General features: G+C 50.0%; 1 protein-coding gene across 3 annotated transcripts in view; it reads right to left on the reverse strand.

Moving 5' to 3' along the window:
- MATN2 (matrilin 2) overlaps positions 1–24,821 on the reverse strand; it is a 107,506-nt gene continuing 82,685 nt past the window's right edge. For 2 of the 3 annotated variants that reach the window (XM_070392091.1, XM_070392092.1), the window contains exons 8-19: positions 24,129–24,251; positions 21,901–22,023; positions 21,586–21,708; positions 15,227–15,349; positions 13,618–13,740; positions 10,713–10,835; positions 7,430–7,843; positions 4,580–4,732; positions 3,116–3,187; positions 2,664–2,798; positions 1,991–2,089; positions 1–547 (exon numbers count right to left, since the gene is read on the reverse strand). In XM_070392091.1, the coding sequence (XP_070248192.1) occupies positions 492–547; positions 1,991–2,089; positions 2,664–2,798; positions 3,116–3,187; positions 4,580–4,732; positions 7,430–7,843; positions 10,713–10,835; positions 13,618–13,740; positions 15,227–15,349; positions 21,586–21,708; positions 21,901–22,023; positions 24,129–24,251 (1,667 nt within the window). In that variant the 3' untranslated portion in view covers positions 1–491. The remainder of the gene's footprint in view (positions 548–1,990; positions 2,090–2,663; positions 2,799–3,115; positions 3,188–4,579; positions 4,733–7,429; positions 7,844–10,712; positions 10,836–13,617; positions 13,741–15,226; positions 15,350–21,585; positions 21,709–21,900; positions 22,024–24,128; positions 24,252–24,821) is intronic. The other variant, XM_070392093.1, reaches the window with a different exon arrangement.

Raw genomic sequence — 24,821 nt, forward strand, 5'->3', positions numbered from 1 at the left:
CTCTGAAGTGAATTTTAATATTGTATTAAAAAAACAACTTGTTACACAAGTACATGTCCTATGATTTTATGCATACATCCATATACATATATCAAGGTAAAGTCCAATACAAAAAATAGCTTTTCCTATGGCCAGTGTTCTACAGCAGTAAGACCGTGCAAACTTTACTTTGTAGTCCAATGCAATTGCAACATTCTAAGGGAGGACGGGGCAAAAGCAGATCATGTCCACAGTATGTTACAGAGTATCTTGCATAGCTTATGTGTTCTCATTTGGTAAACTCATTTTAGGATTCTGAAGGATTTTTTTTCTCATAGTTTATACAAGTTAGTGTCTACTTTTTGCCTCTGTGCCATAGCGAACCAGCTTTCTCAGTACTAACCATGTTTACAACCTTACAGAATTAGCGATAGCCTGAGCTTTGGGGCTCTGAACCGCTTTCATTGTAGTCCTTGATACAATGACATACAAATACAGAGTATTTCCAATCTTCATCTGTATCTCAGACGATTTTCTAGGGCTTCCATTCTCTGTGTCATTTCTTCTAGTACAACTCAAATTAAGGAAGAGGAATCGCTCATTTTTATCTACATTTAAATATCACTTGATTTACCTACATAAAAATTTGTCCTATAAATATAAGGCTTTTCCCCTCCTGTTTCTGTTAAGTAATTTTAAAACCTGACTTGTAAATTTATACTATTAACACATGCTACCAAGACTTTTTTGGAGTTAAAACATCAAAGCAGGATAGCTTGGTTCAACTTATTTTTTTTTTTAAATTTCTAACCAGACTTCTTACTTATAAATTAGTTTGCAGTAACACACCTCTGTGAGCCAGAATTGATAATGTTGGTGATGTAGTGAAGAGAATAAAAGGATTAAGCCTTGGAAAGTAAGATACGGCCATCTCTCAAGTCAGGAGAGAAATGGGGAGTTTTCACTTAGGTCAGGTATGGCCAAAGGGTAGCAACCTTGAAGACTGCTGACCTGTGCTCTTTGATATAAAACTTCTTAGTCTCTTGTGAAGTAGACCCTCAGAGTTGAGGTGGGGAAAAGGAAGAGGAGAGGCTCATTCGAATAGGCACTTGTTTTCCTGTAAGCTCCTTAATATCTTCCACCCACCCTCTTGCTGGCAGAATGAGAGCCATGATGTGTTAATCAGTCATATTTTTTTAAGGGACCATATTTCCAGTTTTCAGAAAGGTAATTGCTATATGTTGTTTCTTATAGAAACCCACTGACACAAATAGTTCTAAATTAAACCATTTCCCTACTGACTGGCTGATGGGTCCATGTTGAGATAGATACAAGCCAGCTTTAGTACGCTGACTAATAAGTTCAGAGCCGTCGGCAGGCTGTTCCGTGTGTAAAGTGCTAAATCTTCATTTCTCCGTTATCCCAAAGCATTCCTCTTATTTGTAATATTGTTTTAATGAATCACTGGATCCTGCTGTTCCCTTGGTGGAATGTTTCATCTTAGAGTGCTAATATAAAAGATCTTTGCTGCCAAACCAAAAACAAAAAACCCAACCCCAGTCCTCTAGAAACTAAACACTGACCAAATGTGGCTACAGTGTGGGTTGGGGCCAAAGGAAAAGCTTGGCGTTTAGATGGACTTTGAAACCTCTTGGTTCCACAACGTGCTTTGCTCCTGATACTATACCTTTGGTATACTTCCTATCGGGACAGCCTCCATTTTCTCCCAGCAGAGAGGGAGTGCATTACATGTGTGTTTCTTTCCTCCACGTACTGACTGGCCGACTGGCCTTACTGCTAAGCCCTCCAGAACAGCAGACGGCAGCTCTGGCTGAGCCTTGCTCTAAGCTGGGCTCGCCCTTGGCTCCCAGACCCGATCAGGCTCCTTGAGAAAGAAGCCTTCCCGGAGCTCACTGCTCTTGGTGTCATGGAAATGACTTCCTTTGTGCTTGGGGTGGTTTGATAATGTTCTCTGCACTCCATACAGATGCACAAAACCAGAAAAGGATATAGCGTTGTGTTAATTTTCTTACTTCCTCATTTGCAAGGTTCTGGAACATTAGGAGGTTTTCACATTTGCATTCATCAGGTTTGTCTTCCAAAGGACTTCCTGAGAAAGCAGATGGAAAGTGTTCACCTCTGTAAGCCCACCAGATTTCCCAGACGCATAATAATGGGACTGAATCAGCAGATGGAGGAAACCGTAATGAAAGAAATGTTCAACTTTTCCCACACAGCCAGATCCCGTAAACCCAGGGAAGCCTTCCAGCTCCGAAGTGGCCTGTACTGTGGATGGGGAGACCACTTCAGTTCCTCTTTTTAGATCTCATTTTACTTACGTTCTCTTTTCCCCACCTGATTTCCTCATTCCTCCTTTCCTTTCCTCTTTTACACTGAGTTTGTTGGCAAGCGGAGAGGCTGTTATCAAGGTAACCTATAGCAGTGATGGCGAACCTTTTGAGCTCGGCGTGTCAGCATTTTGAAAAAACCTAACTTAACTCTGGTGCCGTGTCACATATAGAAATTTTTTGATATTTGCAACCATAGTAAAACAAAGACTTATATTTTTGATATCTATTTTATATATTTAAATGCCATTTAACAAAAAAATCAACCAAAAATATGAGTTCGCGTGTCATAGGTTCGCCATCACTGACCTATACTCATATTCTACTAGGAATTACCTGAAGATTTTGTGGAATGGAACGGTTTTTGTGCAGACCGTGAAAGACTGTCTTCTTCAAACAGATACCTGTGTTGCACTGCAAAATTAGAACAGGAAAGTAGGTCTTGGATATTTATGGTGACTGGCTCAGATTCTGTAAAGAGAAAGACAAGTGAAGTCACCCTGCCTAACCTGGCTGTGGTGTAAAAAGCTGCCAGTGGTCAGAGTAAGGTACGTGGTATTCCTAACTCAGGGCACACAACTTGACTTTGGAAAAACTGGCAACGAGACTCAGAGAGGCTATTTACCAAACACGGCTTAAGGTGTGGAGTCAGTGTTTCCTATCTGATCGAGGGGAAGAGCCATAGTTATAGTTCAGCTCTTGCTTTCAGCTCTTTACAACTTTTGTCTGGAGGGAAGCCATGGTGGGAGCTTCCACCAAAGGCTCTGAGAACACTGCTTTTTACTTACGTGTTGGCTGGTGACCCCTCTTTGGCAATTCCCCAGCTGGGGAGTCCTGACTTCCGTCAGAGTCTTCCAGAGCTGAGAGGGAAAAGATGACCAGAAGGGGTGACAGTTGTCTGCATGCACACATGTCATTAGGGAAACTGGTCCCAGACCAGCTCTTTACCTCCCTGATGGAACCCAGGGCTTTTCAGTTTCATTTGCTAACACCACAGATCCAAAGAGCACCTGGCTACAAGACCACTCGAGAGTTCTCTACTGGGGGAAGCCTGGACCCCTTACGTGCTGCTTAAGAATCCCCCCAAATACCATGTGTAGGAGGTGAGGTGGGGGAAAGCTCAAGCATCAAGTTGCAATGGCAATGCTCTTCTTGAAGCTTTTCCACTGGAATGGGCCTTATCATTTGGTCTGGCCCTGCCAGGCAGCCACAGGTCAGGCTCAAAATTCAATAAATCTAGGAGCTTTGTCTATAGCAACATAAATGTATATTAAATATATTATGCGGACAGATCATGAGAATTCTCGCTTCATATTACACAGTGTTTTACAAAGTATCATACTTTAAAAAGATATTAGCTTGTAAGAACATGTAATAAATAACTTCAAAATGCAATGGGTATTTAATTTTCAAGTGTGCCTTTAACATTTATGTAAAACGTTTTTTGTACTCGTTCAACAGTAACTTATCTGGCCACTGGGTAAAGCTAGCAATAAAACTACTGGTCAGCAATGTGGTGAGTGAATGATGTTATAAATATCCAAATGGCCCTTGGCAGGAAAAAGGTTCCCCACCCCTGGCCTAGAGGCAAAACATCTACTCAGATTAGAAATCTGAAAGGCCTTCCCTCCCCGGTCCCCTTCTTTTAGAGAGGAATAAGGTATATCACTTAGACTGGGATTTTATTGGTGACTGAACCTGGGACAGGAGGAAAAGGGAAAATGGGCAGAACTGCTACATGTCAGCATGCCTGACGTGGCCCAGTAAACGAGAAAAGCAGAGGGAGCTCGTGTACATAAATCTAAGTCCTAAAGGGCAGCCTGATGTTCTACAAGCAGATGGAGCCCATGCCCGGAGACATTCTTTCATTTTCGACAGTGGACTAGAAAGCGCTACCATCCCTTCCCACCCCACTTGCAGCCATACCCTGAAGTTGTGCATCAGCCCTCCCGATGTATAAAATGGTTTCTTAAATGACCATCTCCAAAGGAGTTTTGTGAGGATCGAGTATGCCAGTGTGTCAAAGCGCTATCACGCCGCTCAGCACAGCATCACCACGCCACGCTGGCTGTTACTTTTGTCTCCTCTGACCCCTCTCCCGCCCTCTGTGCGTAGTGTTTACAGGTGTCACTGGCCCTGCACCGCAGGGAGACACTTTTCTGAGCTCCTTGAGGGAATGGGTTGAGAATTCCTCATTTAAGGGTTCAGCTGCCCCGTTTGCTAAGATCTCTCCTAGACGTAAGCTCTAGTACCTTCACATATGCCTTTCTTTAGCTTTTCACTTATCTCGCCCATCGTGCTGAAGTCCTCGGCGTAGAAGAGATGCTTGTCCGTGGGCTTGGAGGCAATCTCTTGCAGTTCTTCTTCGATGGCTTTTCCTACCCCGACAGCATACATGGTTATACCTACAGTGCAGAGAAGTAAGAACAAGGTGGTTAGAGCTGTGTTCCCATGGCCTGTAGTTGTGTATACTGCACCCAAAGCTAGATGTTAAATGGTGTGATTTCCATGTCAACCTCACTTTATCTTTTCACCATTTTTATGTTGGCTCTGTGAGCAAAAGCCAGGAATCCAAGGGAGGTTTGGGAGCTAGACCACCATCCTGTTGCTTGGCTCTGGGGAAGGTCACTTAACAAATCTTACTTTTTCCTTGAATTAGCCTGTGGATAGAGTGGAAAGGAGCTATGGATGACTGAAGGGGAATCTCCTGGGAGAAGTCTAAGAGACAGGCATTTTATGACCTCGTAACAGTTTCTACTTCTCAGTGGTACTGGAGAGGAACGTAAGTGACCTGGGCCAGGTGAGGCTGCCTTCTGCCTACCACCCTTGGGAAGACAAAGCCATGGGAGGAGGTGCCAAGCTGAAAAGGACCCGCTGACCCGCAGACTGGAAAGCCCCAAAGTCAGGAAAAAAGAACAAACCAAGAATCAACATTAGATATTCAAAGAGATATGAGATGGCTCCAAAAGCTTTTCAAATGATCAGTCATTAGACTCCCTGCCCTGTATACTCTGTATTTGAAAGTAAAATAATAAGAACTTAAGTTCTACTTGATTGTCAAAATTTTTCAGCACTGATATCTTATTATGGCTAATTCATTAGACTAGATTTTTTTTTTTTAAAATACACATAAAAATGGCTCTTTAGGCCAAGGGGCAAGAGTTATGCCTTGTTCTAAGTCTATGTAAGGTCAGTAGTCAAGTTCAGCATACTTGTCTAAGAGCCCAGTGAGTTTATGTATAACTTCCTAAAAAGGATAATTACTATTTTAAGATTGTGTTAGCTAGGCAAAGGGAATAATTAAATTCATTAGAAGATGTCACTTCAGATACATTTCTTGATTCAAGAACCAAATAAACGTGTTTCTCCTACCACCTGCCTTGGGGTGACTTGTGGAAATGTGAGTTGGCGAAAAAGAAAGGTAGATTGATCTCAATGTGACAAATGAAAGGGCCAATCACGGTCTTTGGAGACAGATGCTTTCCCCCGTATTTTGAGGGTGCAGCTCTAGGGGCCCATGGGTTTGACATGAGCTTTTACAAGCTCGTCTAGAAGCAGAGGAGCTGGAGTGAGCGGACACCAGATGATTTAGGCAGGACACTTCGTGGCTACTACTCTTGAGCAGAGAAAAAAGGTGTGACTAGTGAGGGAAGCACTATCACTGCATTGGCCTCCTTACAAAGAGTGACTGGAGGCCGATGTGAACCGGCCTTTCTGGAGGATGGAGCTCACCGTGGGCTCGCTGGCACTTCCACTCCTTGTTCACCCAGCAGGTACTAGTCACGCATGTGCTACGTGCCCGGCACTGGGTCTGGAAGGTCTCGGACGAAGCCCTGGCCTGTGCATCCCCTTTTCCGCTCTGTAGGACCTGCTAAAGCAACGCGCCCTCACCAGCTTCCTAAAGAAAGTGACTTTTCCGCAAACGGCTTCACAGCCTCAGGTTTTCTCATCTCCCCAAAGAATTCAGACACTTTGCCTTAAGCTGTCTCTACCAACCACCTAGCTTTTGGGTTTCCTTTTCCAAGGGCCAAACTCCTGTCACACTTCACATCTGCCCACCACTGAAGTAACCCCCAGTCCTCCCTGCATCATACAGCTCGGAGAAGAGGCGAGTTCTACTGAGCAATGAGAGCTTAGTCATAATCCCCAACAGTTGGATTTTCTCAAAAGCTAACTTTTGCCTCTTGCAAACACAAGAGTATTTGCTCTCCCAAGGCTGTTGTGCTTCCCCTGTTCACTTGCAGTATTGGTTTTGTTTATTTATTTATTTTTAAATATATTTTTATTGATTTCACAGAGAAAGGGAGAGAGATAGAAACATCAATGATAAGAGAGAATCATTGATCGGCTGCCTCCGGCACACCCCCTACTGGGGATTGAGCCCGAAACCTGGGCATGTGCCCTTGAACAGAATCAAACCTGGGACCCTTCAGTCCACAGGCCAGTGCTCTACCCACTGAGCCAAACCATCTAGGGCTGTTTGTTTTTTTTAAAGTATCAGCCTGGCCAGTGTGGCTCAGGGATTGAGTGTCGACCCAGGAACCAACAGGTCACCAGTTTGATTCCTGGTCAGGGCACATGCCCGGGCTGGGGGCTTGGTTCAGTGCGGGTAGTGCAGGGGGCAGCTTATTGATGAAATTTCTCTCATCAATGTATCTCTCTACCCTCCCCTCCCCCTCTCTAAAACCAACAAAAACATACCCTTTGTAAGACTTTAAGCAATAAAACAATTTTTAAAAAAATGAAAAGCTCCACCAGGAATCTGTTTTTACCAGTGTTTGGGGACTGTTGTGTATTTATCTGTGGTAAATAGCACGTGTAGGATTGATTCTCTCCACGGGAGGTCACACCCGGGCTGGTGCAGTGCAGTAGATGATTTCTCGGGGATGGGGTCTGTGTTTGGGCTAATCTCCGGTCTGCAACCCTTCTGCATCCTTCCCGTCCCGTAACTCCCCTGAAGGTCTCTCGAGGGCAGTTTGGGAGAGGTGTGTAACAGCAGTCTGTACCCTCAGAATCTCACTCCGGTGGCCAGCTGTGACCACCACGTGAGCTTAAGCAACCTGAACCTGGAGTGGTGCCCACCGCTCCTCCATCCACATTACCATTGTCCTTGGCTTTACTGGCCCACTCGGCGACATCATCCTGAGCCCGTCCGTCAGTGAACACGATGGCCACCCGGGGCACCCGTGCGGAGAGAGGCCTGGCCCCTTCTACCTGCGTGAAACTCCTCTCAAACATGTGTTTCAGGGCCAGCCCCGTCATGGAGCCTTTGCCCATGTATTTCATGTGGGCCACGGCTTTTTTCATGTCCTTGGCTGAGCTGAAGTTTCTCAGGGTAAACTCCGTGCGGACCTGCGTGGAATATTGGAGCAGCCCCACTCGAGCGGCTTTGGGGGAAATCACCAGTGAATCTATAATTCCAGTGACAAACTGCTTCACGATCTCAAAATTATCTTCTCCGAGGCTCTTGGATCCATCGATCACAAAGACCAGATCAATTGGGCCTTCGGAGCATCCTATAAGAACGAAAGGAAAGCTGAGATAGGATTTTTAAACAATTATTTATGCACAAGAGTAGAAGACAATTATGCTTCAGTTGGAGGCACTTTGGAGAACCACCTTTGTTCTCTAGATAACACACAGCCACGAGGTGCTGGGAGAGACGCACGGCAGAGGCACACACTAGGGAACCAGGCCCCCTGCACCCTGGGCTCTGACAGCCAGGTCTGGAGGGACTTGTGTAAAGGACACTGAAGGGCCTGACAGCACCCAGAAGCTTCTGTAACTTTACTCCAGGAGGCTGATCCCACCCAGTGCTGGCATTCTGACAGACAGCGGAGATGGAAATCCTTAAATGCAGCTCAGCCATTACCTTTTCCAGGGAGCGTCACAGGAACCCAGCTTGTACCAGTTATTCTGTGTGCACCCCTCACACACACACACACACACACACACACACATTTATTCGACAAAAACCTGCTTATTGAGCATGTGCTTCATGCAAGGCAGGAGGCACAGCAGGACTGCGATGGAGACCAAGATGAACCCGGCTCCCCGCTGCGTGTCGTCCAGGGTACCCCACACGCTGGGCGAGAGCTGATCGTGTGTGGTCTCTTCCAGCCTGCCAGTTCCTCCTCATCGGGGGCCATATCTCATTCATTTCTGCACCCCCCAAACCTGGCACACAGTAGGTATTCAACAAATGCTTGTTGACAAAATAAAGGAGGTGGTGTCCATTGGGTAGCACGCCTGTGAGTGCCCTACTGATCTATAAAAACTTAAAAATGAATAATCACTGGGAATTCTTTATCTACAGGAAAGCTTTCCAGGCAATGCAGATGGTTGACAGTAAAAGCTTTATGCAAATACTTAAGCAATCCGGGTGTGGAGAGATTTTTTTTGTTACTAGGGCTGCATAAGACATTTATAGATCCAAATGGATGATCTCATAACATTCTCTGTTATATATCAAGCAGCTGTCTAATCTTTGAACATGAAGCACAGTAAATAAACAAGGCACACACATGCAGAAATATGTCTACGCCTGACCTGAGTGACGTGTGTGTGTGTGTGTGTGTGTGTGTGTTGGGAGGTTGGGTCCCTCTCTTTCTCCATTAAGTGCTTGTCCTCATCATTCACCTTATTGATTCTTTATTAGTGAACGAGGACAAGGCCAATTCAGAGCTTCACGTACATTCATAGCCTGTTCCTGAATCAACCAAAAACAACAACACCCCACAAACAAACAAAAAGCCACTCAGGCGGAGTGCGTGTGGATCCCTGGCAGATTCTAGAAATACTGGAGTAATTTTCTAGCAGTGAGCGCCTTTTCTCCTCTTCCTCATCTACCCTTTCCTCACAGAACACACCCAGCGGCTGGGCGCTCAGAGGGGCACAGGAGCTTCTCCAGGAAACGAGTGCTGGGTGGAGTGAGGGGCGTCGGGGGAGAGGTGCCCCACTTCTGCCCTCGGATGCGGGAGGGTTGCAGCCCACGTGCTCGCTGGGGCTTTGCAGGAGGGCCACTCCAACTTTCCTTGGCAGTTAAGTCAACTGATTGGCTTTTCACAGAGTTCCCGAGTTTCAGGGTTGAATAGAACCTTTACAGGTCGCCTTGTGAAGCCCCCCTGCTGCTGGCATCTTTGCAACATCCCAGGCAGGCAGCCACTCAGAGGGCACCGCTCCTGAGGAACCCATCCCTCTCCCTGAGGCCCCGCTCCGGACAGCTCTGCCCTGGATGACCACAGCTATCATTTGTCAAGCACTTAGAATGGGACAACACTGGGCTAAGCACCTTTAAATATAAGATCTTATTTATTCTTCATACTCTAGATCAGTGGTTCTCAACCTTCTGGCCCTTTAAACACAGTTCCTCATGTTGTGACCCAACCATAAAATTATTTTCGTTGCTACTTCATAACTGTAATGTTGCTACTGTTATGAATCGTAATGTAAATATCTGATATGCAGGATGGTCTTAGGCGACCCCTGTGAAAGGGTCGTTAGACCGCCAAGAAGCTAAACAATCTGTCCAATTCACACAAGTGTATGAATGGGGTTTAAATCCAGATCTGTCTGACCCAAAGCTCACAATCTTCACTAATTAATCACATGGCTGCCCTGTGGGAAAGTGTCTTTGTCCTCATGCTGAGCTGCAGCTTCTCCCGGGGACCTTTTCCTCCCGAGGGGTGGGGGGGGTGGGGGACCAGAAATCATGACTGAGGTATTTGAATTTTTCTACAAAGACACCAGTTTCTTCCTTTATTTTTGACTCATCACCATACTGAGCTTCCTCACCATTGATGCTTTCTAAATTTTGTCTCTATCCTTTTTCTTAATTTTTTTCTACAAGATAATATATGCACATGGAACAAAATTCAAACATTACCAAAAAGTATGTATATATGTGTATGTCTGTATGTGTATGTGTGTATCTGTGTGTGTGTTTGTGTGTCCTCTCTCTCACCATACATGGTATGGTAGAGAGAGCCTCTACAACATATATCAATGGTAATATACTATAAAAACCATTCAGCTCCATGCTTTTTTTCAGCTAAAACATCCTGGGAATACATCTAGAGCTGCTTCACTCTTTTAACAGCTGTATAGTATTCTACTGTATAGCTGCACCATAATCTACCTGATCAGTCTCTTATGGATGGACATTGACCTTGTTCCCAATTTTTTTGCTGATACAAACAAGACTGCACAAAATGTTCTTATATACAGTCTATAGCTTTGGGAATACATGCACATAGTCATTGGATAAACTCCGACAAGCTGAATTGCCTTTAAATAATTGCCAAATGGCCCTTCTAAATGTTGCACCAATTCAGACACTTACTCCCAAACCACATTAAAGCAGAAAGCCAAGTTCAGATCACTTACTCTTGCACCGTCTGCCATCCTCAGCTAGAATGAATCCCTCTGAGCATTTGCAGATGTAGGAATCGCCACGATGAACACAAATGTGCTCGCAGCCATGGTGGGTCGACTTGCAGACATCCTTCCCTGAGGAAAACGCAGAGCCGAGCAATCCCATCAGCGTAGAAACGAGCTGGGTTGAATAGTCATGTCCAGAGAGATCGCAGAAGCAATCCATTTTCCATCTCTGCTCAAACCTCCTCTACGCATCCCCTTTCAGTCTAATGCCCAGAACATGGGGAGGGGACACGCCACGCAGAAAGCTCTCACCGCCCCCTTCCCGCAAGCCTGAATGGTAAGGTGGGTGACCCGTGTCCTGAATTTATTATTAATTTTTCGAACTGTTCGACCTGCACTGGATTTTGATTTTCCCAAACTACTGATTTTTCTCCATAGACATCCCCGGCACTCCTGCTTTAATAGCCTAATCAACACTTCTCATTTTTAAACTCTTCAAAGTAGTTACAGCCCTTTGATCTTCACGACGTCCCGTGATAAGAGGAAGGCAGGAATAACTGTACCAACGTACAAATGAAAAGGCTCAGAAAGTTCCACAGATGCCAGAGCGCAGCAAGCTGAGGACACGGATGAGGCACCGTCTGGAGTCCTCCCCGTCCACAGCCAGAAAGCCTGCGGCTCTTTCCTGTCATTAGCTCCCTAAAGGGGAAGTTTCCTCCAAACACGCTGTACTACAGATCCCTCTAGAACAGCGGTTCTCAACCTGTGGGTCGCGACCCCTTTGGTGGTCGAACGACCCTTTCACAGGGGTCGCCTAAGACCATCCTGCATATCAGATATTTACATTACGATTCATAACAGTAGCAACATTACAGTTATGAAGTAGCAATGAAAATAATTTTATGGTTGGGTCACAACATGAGGAACTGTATTGAAAGGGCCAGAAGGTTGAGAACCACTGCCCTAGAACGTGGAATGGAGAGATTTGATTAAGCAATTAAATTCCAAAGGTAGAAGTTGTACCATTACTAAGCAACAAATGTGCTGAGTGAATAAATAGTGCCTGTGTGTACGCTTGCATTTATAGAAATAGAAATAAAAGCAGGCGCAAAGGGCTTGGGCAGGCATATTGGGCAGAATTGTAGACATGGTCTCCGTAGAAAGGATGCTGTCTGTGGGGGCAGAACAGGGTCCTTGGGCGGGCCCTGCAGAGCTAGGCCAGGGTCCTGCAGGCACCCCAGAGTTCCCGCTCAAGGTAGGAGCCCTTCCTGCTGGTGGAAGCGGAGAGCAATGAGTTACATCTAACCCAGCTTTGTTGACACATGGAATGACCCCAATTACCTCAAAGGAGTATGAGGAAATTCCCCCAAATCCACCTCAAAAGCAAATGAGTTTATTGTGCCTTGATGTAAAAAGGGCCATTCTGCCCACTGGAACAGAAGGTCACAATAGCAGGTAGACAGTGTTGAAACCCAGCCCCTCCCCTGCCCCAAAGTAGGATTAACAGCTCAGAATCTCACTGTGGAGAAAAATCTTTGTCCTGTGCTCTTTTTTTTTTCTCACCTGAGTATATGTTTATTGACTTTAGAGAGAGAGGAAAGGAGAGAGAAAAACATCGATTGGTTACCTCCCCCACGCACCCCAGAACCTAGGAATCTGCCCTGACCAGCAATCAAACCTGCAACCTTTCGGTGTACGGGATGATGCTCCAACCAACTGAGCCACCCAGTCAGGGTGCCCTGTGCTCTGCCAATGCCCACCTCACCGAGCTCGCGTGTCTCTGCCTCTGTCTTTCTTTGGGTGCTGTGATGGTTAATTTCTGTGCTATGGTCAAACAGCAGTCAATGTTGCAACAAAGCTATTGTTCAGATGAGATTAACATTTAAATCAGCAGACTGAGTAAAGTAGGGTATCTTCCATATTGTGGTGGGCCTCACCTAGTCAGTAGAAGGCTTTAAGGCGGGGAGGGGGGAGCCCTAGAGGGTTTTGCTCAGTGGATAGAGTGACGGCCTGCAGGACCTGGTCCGGGGTTCGATTTCGGTCAAGGGCACATGCCCAGGTGCCCAGGTTGTGGGCTCAGTCCCCAGTAGGGGGCGTGCAGGAGGCAGCCAATCAATGATTCTCATCATTGATGTTTCTATCTCTCCCTCTCCCTTCCTCTCTGAAATCAATAAAATAAATATTTAAAAAGACTAATGCCCCCCTGAAAGAGGGAATTCTGCCTGTAGACTGCCTTTGGGTTAGAACTACATTAGCTCTTCCCTGAAGCTCCAGCCTGCCAGCCTGCCCTGCAGACATCAGACTTGCCAAACCCCACAGTCATATTCTATCCATTCATCCATCCACCCATCCATCCACCCATCCATCCACCCATCCACCCATCCACCCATCCACCCATCCATCCATCCATCCATCCATCCATCCATCCACCCATCCATCCATCCATCCACCCATCCATCCATCCATCCACCCATCCATCCATCCATCCACCCACCCACCCACCCATCCATCCATCCACCCATCCATCCATCCACCCATCCACCCATCCATCCATCCACCCATCCACCCATCCATCCATTCACACACACACACACACACACACACACACACACGCACACACACACACACACACTACCTTTACTTCTGAGCACCCCCAGAGCTCCTGGGAAGAGGGCCAACAGCGGGGAGAGGATGAAAAGAAGCAAAGAGCCTGACGCCTGGGGGCCTCGGCTGAGAAATTCCTAACAACTAAGGGTCCACTGTCCTGATGACGAGCAAAACCCTTCGGAGTGCCCACGGCAGGAACCTGTAACTGTGACATGAACTGCAAAGGAAGATCTTTAAGATTAAACGAAGTTATATAACCACATCCCACAGAGGGACAAGTTCTGCTCCGCTGGAGCTCACTTACTTCTGCAGCGTTTCCCATCCTCAGCGAGCCGGAAGCCCTCCGAGCACTTGCAGATGTAGGACTCCCCGCTGTTCACACAAATGTGCTCACAGCCGTGGTCTACTGCTTGGCAGACGTCTTTCCCTGAGGACAGCAGAGCAACTTAAAACAATTTCATCAACGTAACGTTTCCCCAGCGTCACCTCAGAGGGCCCATTCATCTCAGCCCCAGGCTCCAGAGTCCCCTGAGCTCAGGGGCCCATGGGGAGGAGGGTGAACTTGAGGATGAAGTTCGGGGGCTCTGATGTGGGCTGACTCAAACCTCCTCACTGTCGTCACCGTCCTCTCACCAGCATCTAATTCAGTGTCTCATAAAAATGCAGTCCCCCACCAGCTTTCTGCAGATGCAGTTTCTTCTATCAGAAGGGAAACACTTTGGTGTTTACTTAGGAAATTAAACCTCCATTTAGATGAGCAGCACTGAAATCTAAGTTTGGCCTTGTCCGACACACGATGTGACTCAGAGTCACGTCACCCTCTGGAGCCTTACCTCTCCTGTCTGAAAAATGAGAGTAGTCATTCTGGTTACCCATCTCTGTATACATGGCTTGCCCTTTGAAAAGTGCTCTGAGCAGCTTGAGAAAAGGTGATTGACAGGGATGGAAATCCATTGCTCGGCATCACACTCCCCTTTGACTATACAGAGAGGGACTTGGCCCATCTAAGAGGCTTTGCTTTCTGAGAAGTAAGAATGGCCTCCTCATACGGTGCTTTCTCTGAGGGATTTGTGCTCCCGGAAACAACAGCATTATTAGAAATAAAGAAACAAAGGTGCGGAGAAGTTAAGCAACTTGCCCAGGTAATAAATGGCAGAGACAGAAGTTGATAGAACCCTGGGTTTCAGACTGTACACCTTCCCGTGAAGCCATGCTACTAACCCACTGCCTCTTGCCTCAGGCATTAGAGAGCAACTTCCGTTATAGCGCTGGCCATGACTTTTCTCATTTGTGCATTTGCTTGTGCTCTTTGTACTGGACTTTATTGTTTAGGAGAGTTTTAGATGCATCGAAAAATTGAAAAGATAGTACAGAAAGCTCCCGTAAACCCCCATACCCAGTTCCCCTATAACATTTTCATTTAGTGTAATACATGTTATAAAATTCACAGACCAATATTGATATAACAACTAATATCCACTAAAGTCCATAGTTTGTTTGCATTTCCTTAATTTTTTTTATAAATATTTGTATTGATTTCAGAGAGAAAGGGAGAGGGAGAGAGAGATAGAAACATCAATGATGAGATAGAATCATTGACCGGCTGCCTCCTGCACGCCCCCTATTGGGGATCGAACCCACAACCTGGGCATGTACCCCTGACTGGAACCGAAACCAGGACCCTTCAGTCCGCAGGCTGATGCTCTAGCCACTGAGCCAAACCAGAAGGGCTGCATTTCCTTAATTTTAACCTGCTGTCACTTTTCCGATCCAAGATCCCACCCAGGATCCCACATTGCATTTGGTGGTCATGCGGCACTGAACTGAGAGCAACTGATGACACAGAGATCGGGATGGTGGGTTTCGTGCAGAGGTCAGACACACGGATGGAGCCAACTCCGCTAAAAACTTACGTCGGCAGGTTTTCCCGTCTTCCCGGAGCAGATACCCTTCAAAGCACTGGCACACGAAGGAGTCTCCGCTGCTCACACAGGAATGCTCGCAACCGTGGTCCCCCAGAGCACACGCGTCCAATTCTGCGAACCAAGTGGAATTAGAGAAAGAGAGGGAGGAAATGATTCGGACATCAGTGACTTCTTCAACTTTAAAAGGCACATCAGCCACCTTCAACTAAAACAGGATCTAATTCCGTAATGCACATTTCAAAGTAAGAAGCATGTCTATTCGTAATATATGAAGAGCACATAAATTGAACGGTATCATCATCTTCACAGGGAAAACGAACAGAAGACATGAAATGATAATTTACAAAGGAGAGATACGAATGGCCTCTAAGTATCAGAAAATGAGTTCAACTTCATTGGTTATCATATCGTGTAAATAACATACATACATATCTACATGTCACACTAAGGTAGCCCATTCATTCATCTTTTCACTTGGTTAACAATATTTCACGAGTCCCTACTGTGTGAGTCGATCATTCTTCCAGGCAGGTGAGACACCAATAAAACAACGTTTCTGTCTTTGTGAAGCTTACACTTGGCAGCAGGGGTGGGAAGGAAGCGGGGGGCAGGGGTGGGGGGAAGACCATCAATAGACAGACAAGTATGTGTCAGACGGGGAAAGGTGCTTTGGAGGGAAAGCAGGCTCAGGGGCTAGAACATGCCTGCTGGGCTGGAGCCAGGGGAGCACTTGTCATTTACAGTCAGGTAAGGGGCACTGAGCAGAGCCCTGAAGAGATGACTGAGTGTATGGTATCTGGGGAAGAACAGCGCCCCCAAGAAAGAATTTGCAGACGGCAGAGGTAGACGCATCTTGGCATGTTTCAGGACAGGCAGAGACCAGTCTGACCCAGGCAACCGGAGCCTGGCAGGGGAGGATCGGGGGCAGATCACCTGGGAGCACAGGCAGTGGTTGCATCTAAGTGAGAAAGGCTCACTGGGCAGTGTGGGGGCGGGGGGGGGGGCGGTGAGCAGTGGGGTGACATACTCTGACCCAGCCCTTATGTTCAGAGACCCTCCCAAGTGTCCAGGTTATTCTGTGCCTCCACCATCATGAACCAAACGCCATCATCTGTGTCTTGGGCTGTGGCATCATTTACTGCCGGGTTCTGCACGCCCACTTTCACCCCCTCCCATCCATCCTCCCACCCCCATCCCCTCAGCCTGAGTCCCCTTTCCAGCCTTTACTGCTTCCTGAGAGTCTTGGGATGAGACAGAATCCTTGGCAAGGTTCGCAGGAACCCTGCACCTCACCTGGCCCTCTCCCCCGGCGCTGAGAACTTTCTTCAGGACCTCAGTACTTGGGTGCTGAGCCAGAACCCCTCCCACCACAGGGCTCTGCATGGCCAGGCCTCTGCCTGGGGACTCCTCCCTCCTTCACCACCTTCCAGATGTCTCCCCGACCTCCTGGCACAGGGCCTCAGAGCCCAGGCATCTGCCCCTCTGGTGGTGTCACACTTGTCACTGAACGGTCCATATGCGGTTGGGTTGGGTTTCTGCCGCCTCCTCCCCGGAGTGTGCTCCCGTGGGCTCCGATCTCCAGAGAGCCTGGCCTGGATGCGCCTTCTCTCCTGCACCTCCCAGCATCAGCTCGGGCCTGGCACACACAGCAGGCCCTGGTGAGGACCCACTGAGCAAAAGGGAACCTTCCTCAGTGTTCCCCTCTGAGAAGCGAGGGGAATACTAGACCCACCTCCTGGGGATTCTGTGCAACTGTTTTACATGAGAACCAGTGGGTGTGGCTGCTGGCAGCCAGCTGGGCTCCGCCCTCTCCCACGCACCCGCCTTGCAGAGTGCACAGTTCACATCTGTTCAGCAAAGTGTCCAGTTTCCGCATGCCGGGGGCATTCGGGATCCCTCACAAATTAAAGAACCACACACGGCAAACTAGACAATGCCCGAGTTATACTGCCGCTGACTCCTGACCAGGCTGTCGCTGCTTTCTACTCACCAAGTCTGGAAACCAGCTTGAGCCAGCTTCTCCCCAGAGCCAAGGGTACTCCCCTCTAGGGAAGTACTTCAGTGGGTCCCTAACAGGCAAAGAGAGCCACCAGCCCTGACTCGCTAGCATGGGGTGCCTTCGCCCAGCAAGGAGTTCATTCATTCAGCACTTAGGGAGCCCTGACTCTGTGCCGCGCACTACCTTTATTTTAGGTCTGAAAGGGACCTTGGAGAGGACATGGTCTAACGCCGTTGTTTCAGAGTTGAGAAAATGATGGCCAGAGAGGGGAAGTGACTCTCCCAGGTCCCTGAATCTGCGGAGGTGACTGTGTCAGCTGTGCTGGGCAGAGGTGTGAGGAGTTCACCAATCTATCACCTCCAGGTTCCCTGGTCCGGATGCACACCCAGTGGCCATCCTAGGTCAGCATCTGCTCACAGGCTGGTAGGTTCTCAGAGGACAAAATCGTTTTCTCAAGGGAGGCCAGGCCTCCAAATGGTTTACTGCGACTCTAAGCACTGTAGGCGACCTGTCCCGCCTGCTTCTCCCAGCTCATCTCTCACGTCTCCCTCTCACACTCAAAACTCAATCCTCAGTGCCCTCTCGGGACCTGGGCTTCCGTGAGCTGTTTCCTGGGCCTGGGAAGAGCTCCCACCCTGTCTTAGTCCGCGGTAGTGCTGTAACAACATACGACACACGGGGTGGCTTACAACAGCAAACATGTGTTGATCACAGTTCTGGAGGCCGGAAGTCTGAGATCAGGGAGCCCACATAGTTGGGTGAGGACCCCCTTCCAGGTCCCTCACATGCAGACAGGACTAGGGAGCTCTGTGGGGTCTCTTTCCTAAAAGCACAAATCCCATTCACGAGGGCTCCACGCTCATGACCTAATCACCCCAAAGCCCCAGCGCCTACTACCATCACTCTTGGGCAGCTAGGATTCCAACACAGGAGTTTGGGGAGGACACAAACATCTAGTCCATAACAGCCGCCACCTCTGCTCGCTCACTCCATCGGTCTCTAGGCGCCAGGCCAAACATCTTTCTCAGGAGGCTTTCTCTAGACCAGGCGGTGGTCCCTACCCCCTCGCTGCCCCCCCCCCCCCCCCGCCCTGTCACATGCTCTATGGTACTGTTCTTTCCACATCACAACTCTCATCACACGGAGCGGGTGATACTACGTCTTTAATTTCTTCTTCCCGGAGAAACTTTAAACTGAGTCAGGGCAGAAACTGGACCCGCATCCACCCAGGGATGCCCACACTCAGCAGGACACACCCAGCACCCTGCAGGGACAGGGCCAACACGTGTGAGGAGGAGGATAACCAGCCCCAGCTTAAGGAAGTACCTCGACTCCAACCCAGAGACGGGAGTGAGGGCAGCCTCGCCCGGGAGCCACCGCTGAAAGGAAAAGGGCGAGATCGAGAGGGTGGACCCTCTCACGCGGAGGGGGCAGGAGCACACGTGTCATCGAGCCCTCGTCATGATGGGGTCCACAATCTGGGGTCAGGGTGACCAAACGCTTCAGGACATAGTGCAGGTTTTCGGGGCCCCTCTGGCAGCCCTGCGTGCTGACACAGCCTGTGCTCCCCACATCTGGATTCCACATCTGGTGAGTCACGGACGCCGGCGATGCGGCAATCATGGGGTAATGTGCTCCGTGGACTCGCACCTCTGCGGCGATGACAGACAGCGATCCTGTGCCTGGGGCTCCGCGTAGGAGGTTATTAAAACCACCGCAAACCCAGGGGGAGAAAGCCACGGCGGGTAACCAAGGCCTAGAGACAGAATGACACTGTTTCCCGGCTTTTCTTATAATGAGAGTAGGAGCAGCCAAGTGTTCACTAACTCCATAGAGGCGCTGGCTCAGACAAACCAAGAAGCTGCTGAACTGAGCCACACTGTGTGCGTGTGTGTGCGTGTGTGTGTGTGTGTGTGTGTATCCTCACCTAGAGACTGATGGAGTGAGCGAGCCAGATGATATTTTCCCACTCATTTTTAGAGAGAATGGAAGGGAGGGGGAGAGACAGAGAGAAACATCGATGTGAGAGAGACACATCAATTGGTTGCCTCCCGCACCGGCCCCCCACCCCTAGGGTCCGGGGATTGAGCCTGCAACCGAGGTATGTGCCCTTGACTGGAATCAAACCTGGACCCTTCAGTCTGCAGGCCGACGCTCTATCCACTGAGCCAAACCAGCTAGGCTAGGGCTGAGCTGTACTTTTAGAGGGCATCTCACTTACTCAGGGCGAGAGATCCTACATTAGGTAACCCGGGTTCTAGTCCTGACTCTGCCACTGACCCCGAGGCCAGCCTGGAGGTGCCAGTTTCCTACCTGTGTTGTTTCCCACAAAAGAAAGGGGAGATCTCTGCGCTTCCTTCTGTTCCACCAAACCATCCGTCCCCTCCAGATCCATATGTTGAAGTCCTATCCCCACCCATGTGATAGTAATTTGGAGGTAGAACCTTTGGGAGTTCCTTAGGTTTAGGCGAGGTCATGAGGGTTGAAGTCATGGGGGGCATTAGTGCCTTTATAAGAAGAGCCACCTGAAGAACTAGAGGGATTAAGGAAGACTTAGGATGGGCTCCAGGCGTGGAGGAAGGGGTGCTGAGACACTGCCAAATCGAGGAGTGGGACTGGACATGGATTTTGAGAGCCAGTGGGGAGCCAGTGACGGATGCTGAGCAAGGAGTGGGCCCCGTGCCAGGTTCTGCATGATGAACAGGCAGCTGGTCTCTGACATTGAGAACCATTGAGTTAGGGGAATAGCTCGACGCCTAGGTACCAGCTGGTGGGGGAAATGCATCTCTTAGAGACAACCATTCCCTGAGGACAATTCTAACCCCTCTGATTATCTCCTAAGTTTTCATATAGTCACGAACACACACGTGAAAATTCACTTCTAACTGCACTGTTGAACATGTTCTCAGATGGACGGTGTCACTGTACCGTTAGTTACAAACACACTTTAAATGAGAAAATGGGCAACATTTCTAAGTGTCATGGCCTAACCCAGGTGTGGACCCGGGTAGGGAGGGAGGGAGAGGGGGCCTGCGATTTTAAGGAAAAGGGGCAGCCTTTGTCGGGAAGGACCGTGAGAATTTCTTAGAAGGCCTGCAAGCATCTGGGAGTCAGTTCTTGGTGACCACAGTCAGAGGGAGGACCTGGGAAGGGCATGAATCATCTAAGATGATGGGGAATTAAAACAAACCAATAAAGAGTCATGCCTCTGGCTTTGGCCTGCTGTCAGAGGTCGATGCAATTCGACACACCCATGCTCTCTGCGCCCCGACTGCCGCACCCTCCCATGCCGGCTGGAGCAGCCCAGGAGACCGCTGGGCAGGCAGCCACAGGCAGCAAAGCTCTAAGATGGGGAATCCATGTACCAAGACTCAGAATCGGTCTCAAACTAGGGCAACATCTCTCCCAGGCCGAACACTTAGGGCACACCCCGCTGGGCAGCCGGCTCACCTGCCCACATGAGTGTACTGAGTACAGAGGTGGATAAACTAGGTTCGGCCACAGTTGCATCAGGGGCCCGGACACTTGACTCTGCCACCAGCAGGCTGGAGAAGGTAAATGCCTCCGTTTCTGGTCCCTTCTCTCAAAATGACGTTAGCTTTAGTTTTCATCTTGGAAATGGGATTGCAGGGCAGAAAACAGCATGTTTTTGAGAGAAAGGCCTGGGAGCTTTTCTTTCTTAAAATGAATGGAAGCTGACGCTGGGACCAGCTGCAAGGAGTACGGACCCAGGAAACATGATGCCAGTCTCACTGCCTGAAGCCGGGCCAGCGCGGTGGCAGGAGGGAAGGTTTCCCCGGGGTCTCCCCTTCTCCCAGAACTGACTGGACTCACACGGACCAGTCTGAACCCACTACGAACCGCTGGCAACCTCAGGCTCTTTACTTAATCTGCGCTGCGGTTTCACGGGCAGGATGGGCTTCCCCGGGGTGCAGGGATGGGCGAGGCCGGTGTGCAGCACCGTACCCAGCAGGAAGCCAGCAGTCACCCAGACGTCCACGTCCGTGGTATTATTATTCTGGAGCCACCCGGCTGGGCGGGCTACCTCTTGCAGCCAGATTGCGGGGGTAGAGAAGTGAGAGCTAAGAAACAGGGCCCTGCTCAGCCTCAAAGGGCCCCGCAACTGTGAACATGGGCAAAGCCAACTCCTGGGGCTGGAGAAGGAAGCTGGGGGGCGCGGGGCGGGAATGGGGAGCAGTGCCAGGCTCCCAGCGCTGAGAGGCTTTCTGCTGCACATTGACTGCCCAGGAAACCCACCCGGGAGGGACGCCCGGGCCCTGCCTGTCCCACAGCGCACCTCCCCGGGCATCGCCCATCACCCAGGGACCCCCAGCCCAGGGACACTCACTGGCACAGGTCTTCCCGTCACTGCGGAGCGCGTGGCCCTCAGGGCACTGACAGGCGAAGGATCGGTCCGTGTTGATGCAGGAGTACTCGCAGCCGTGGTCGCTCAGCAGGCAGTAGTCAGCCCCTGGGAGCCACAGGCAGGGGTGTCAGCGTCCCCGGGGCTTTCTCCCGCCTCCCCCAGGTGGGCGGTCCCCAGAGGGCACTGATCCCCCTGAGCAAAGGGCGGAGGAAAGGTGCTGCCCCCCATCCACCCACCCACAGTCCTCACACTCTCACTCCCTTTGCAAACCTCGCCCCTCAGGGAGCGGGGACTCACGCGAGCAGGTCTTGAGGTCCTCGTTGATGAGGAAGCCCTCCGAGCACTGGCACACGAAGGACGTCTCCGTGTTCAGACACAGCTGCTCGCAGCCGTGGTCCTGCTCCGCGCAGTGGTCCACCCCTGCGGGCACACGGGAACAGCAAGACCGCCTCGCAGGCAGCCCTGGGAGCCCTTTCACTTACTCCACCTGCTCGGCCAGCCTCTAGGATGTCACGCCTTCCTGTTTGTTTGTTTGTTTGTTTGTTTTCCCATTTCTTTGAAGAATAGGAGCAGGTACCACTCCTGTGCAGGGAATGCCAGCGGCCCTCTGTGCAGGGCCAGCAAGTGGACCTGTTTGACTCCCATAGGTCCTGGGACTGATGTTTCCGGAACATTCCGCCGGTGGATGTGCCTCCTGCAAACATTTGCAGGATCCCAGGAGCCAGCGGCCTGTATTCACATCCTTGTTCCACCATTTACCAGTCATGTGACTCCAACAAAGTTACATAATCTTTTTGTGTCACAGTTTCCCCATCTTTTAGACAGCGGTGAGAATGTCGATGCCTCCTAAGGCTGTTGTAGGATAAAGTGAGTGAATACCTGGGAAATGCTCAGAGTAAGGCCTGTAAGAGCTTGTTGTCATGAGGGCCTGGGACTCCCTGAGGCCTCCAGGGGAGTGGACATGGCTTCCTCAGGGGACTCTGAGGAAGAAATGAGTTGCTTTATACGTTCTTCAAGCTGACTAGGTGGTCCTTCTTATTAGATTTGAGAGGGAAAAAACAGCCCAATCTCTTCTGGCCTCTCCTCTGAGCTCTTCTACGTCTCCCAAGGAATGCTGGGAGGGAGAGGCAGGCCACGGCCCTTGGGGCTCCAGGTGGGCTCAGCCAGGTTGCGCCCAGCCTGCCCCGGGATACCTGCCAGGCCTTGTCAGCCGGCAGACCCCACACTCCTGGAAGAAGGCCGCAAGTACTCAAACCGTCCTCACTGGGGCATCTCCCTATCGAGTGGAAGACCTCCTGCTCCCCGCTCCCACTGGGGAGGCCTCAGAGGCACCCAGAGGCACACGCATGGCAGGGCCAGCTTCCTGGTCCCAAAGTTCCTTGGCCCCTGAGATCCGTCCTCAGACCGCCTCCTCGAGGCACTCTGTCCCCTCTGAAGGCTGAGGGCACAAGTTCCCCAAGGGCTGCCCGGGACCTGATACTTCATCTGTGAGGCTTCCCCTCCCGGCAGCTTAGGGTCCAAACCCTGAACAGCTGCACTGTTCTCGCTCACAGTTCATCTCTGTCCCCGAAGCAGGAGCAGATGTGCGGCCCGCTGGGTGAAAAGCCACACAAAGGGCGCCTTCTGTGCGGGCCATGCCACCAAGCCCCTCTCCCAGCTGGGGTTCCCACCAGGGTCACAGGCCTCTCCCACGGGGCTCAGGCGCCCCCACCCCCGCTGGCCTGGACCACGCGGACTGGGCCTCATAAAAAAGGCCGGAGCCGTCCAGCTGGCAAAGCCGGCAAGTTTCCGTGCGTTTACATCACCCAATGGAGCTTTGTTGCGCTTCTTACACAAGAAAATTAAGAAAAGGCTTCCCACAGACTCCCATGTTTCCCAGCTCCGCCCTCAGATGAGCTCGGTGGTAGCCCAAGTCCGCCCCGAGCTCTGTGCCTCGGCCCCTGGTCCCACTCGGGGGGCCGACACTCGTCCCTCCCCCAGGCTCCATGACAATCATGAACTGTTATCTGTAATTGTATGTTTTCCTTGTGCCAGGCACAGTTTAAGAGATTGAAAGGGTCCTGATTATTCGCCCTAACAACTCGAGAAGATCGACTCTACTATTATCTTCGCTTTCTTAACCAGATGAAGAAATCAAAGCCCGGCCAAGTTAAAGCATGTGCCCTGGGCCACATGTCCCGAGTTCGGGAGAGCGTGGACTTGGCTTCAGGACGGTCTGACTTCATCGGTGCTCTTAACAGCGAATAATAACATTAACTAATATTTACTGAGTGCTTATTACATGTCTAGCAGCAACTTTTCTAAGTGTTGTATACGTACTGACTCTTCTAATCCTCACAATGCAATCTATGAGGTAGGTAGCCCCATCTTATGGATGATGAAACTGAGGCAAGGAAGGTTACGTCCGTCAGATCATCAGGCCCACGGGACACCCAGGAACTCCAGACGTCGTTGGCTGCCGGTGAGCCCGGGGGCCTGGCATGGCCCCTTCCCGCCATCAGCATCCCCGCCCCTGGCACACTCACGGCTGCAGGTCTTGCCGTTGGGGTCCAGGTTGTAGCCCCGGTGGCAGCGGCAGTAGTAGCCCTCCTCCGTGTTGACACACTCGTGCTCACAGCCCGGCTTCTTCAGCGCACAGTAGTTGATCCCTGGGGGAGAAAAGGCAGATCTCGCGTCAGGCTCTGGGCTGTCCCAGGGCTGTGAGGTCAGCCCCTCGCAGGAACTATTCCGGAAATAAGGTGCTCCAGGGGACACAGGAAACACCGCTCTGCTCTCCAGAGCTTGTCTGAAGGAGAACCTGGTACCTGAAGTGGCCTCTCCAGCCTGGGTCTTCCCCTTGGATGGCCGAAGAGCTGAAAAATGGGCTGAGGGCCACAGTCCCCAGACTCGCCCTGTCCAAGAAAGATGGGGAAGCTGAGGAAACTCAGTAGACTCTTTTTCCAATTAACCTGATCACTAGGGTTCCTAAGCAAGGAGGGCGCTTTGTCAGTGATTGGTCTAGGGGTGGGGATATGCCCTAGTTCTAGCCAATGAGACATAAGGAGTTTATTGGGGGGCCCCTGGGAAAAATGTTCCTTCCTGAAAAGACAAAGATGTATAAAGAGAAGTGCTTTTTCCTACTTTGCTTCCTGTCTATACATACAGCTTTTCCTGGGGGGAGGACAGTTGACCCTATTGGAAAACACCTTGCCCCAAGGTTCAGAATTTCTAAGGTTCAG

Source organism: Myotis yumanensis, unplaced genomic scaffold (assembly GCF_028538775.1).
Source record: "Myotis yumanensis isolate MYYU_CA2020_CCGP unplaced genomic scaffold, mMyoYum1.0.hap1 SCAF_15, whole genome shotgun sequence".
NCBI classification, from domain to species: domain Eukaryota; kingdom Metazoa; phylum Chordata; class Mammalia; order Chiroptera; family Vespertilionidae; genus Myotis; species Myotis yumanensis.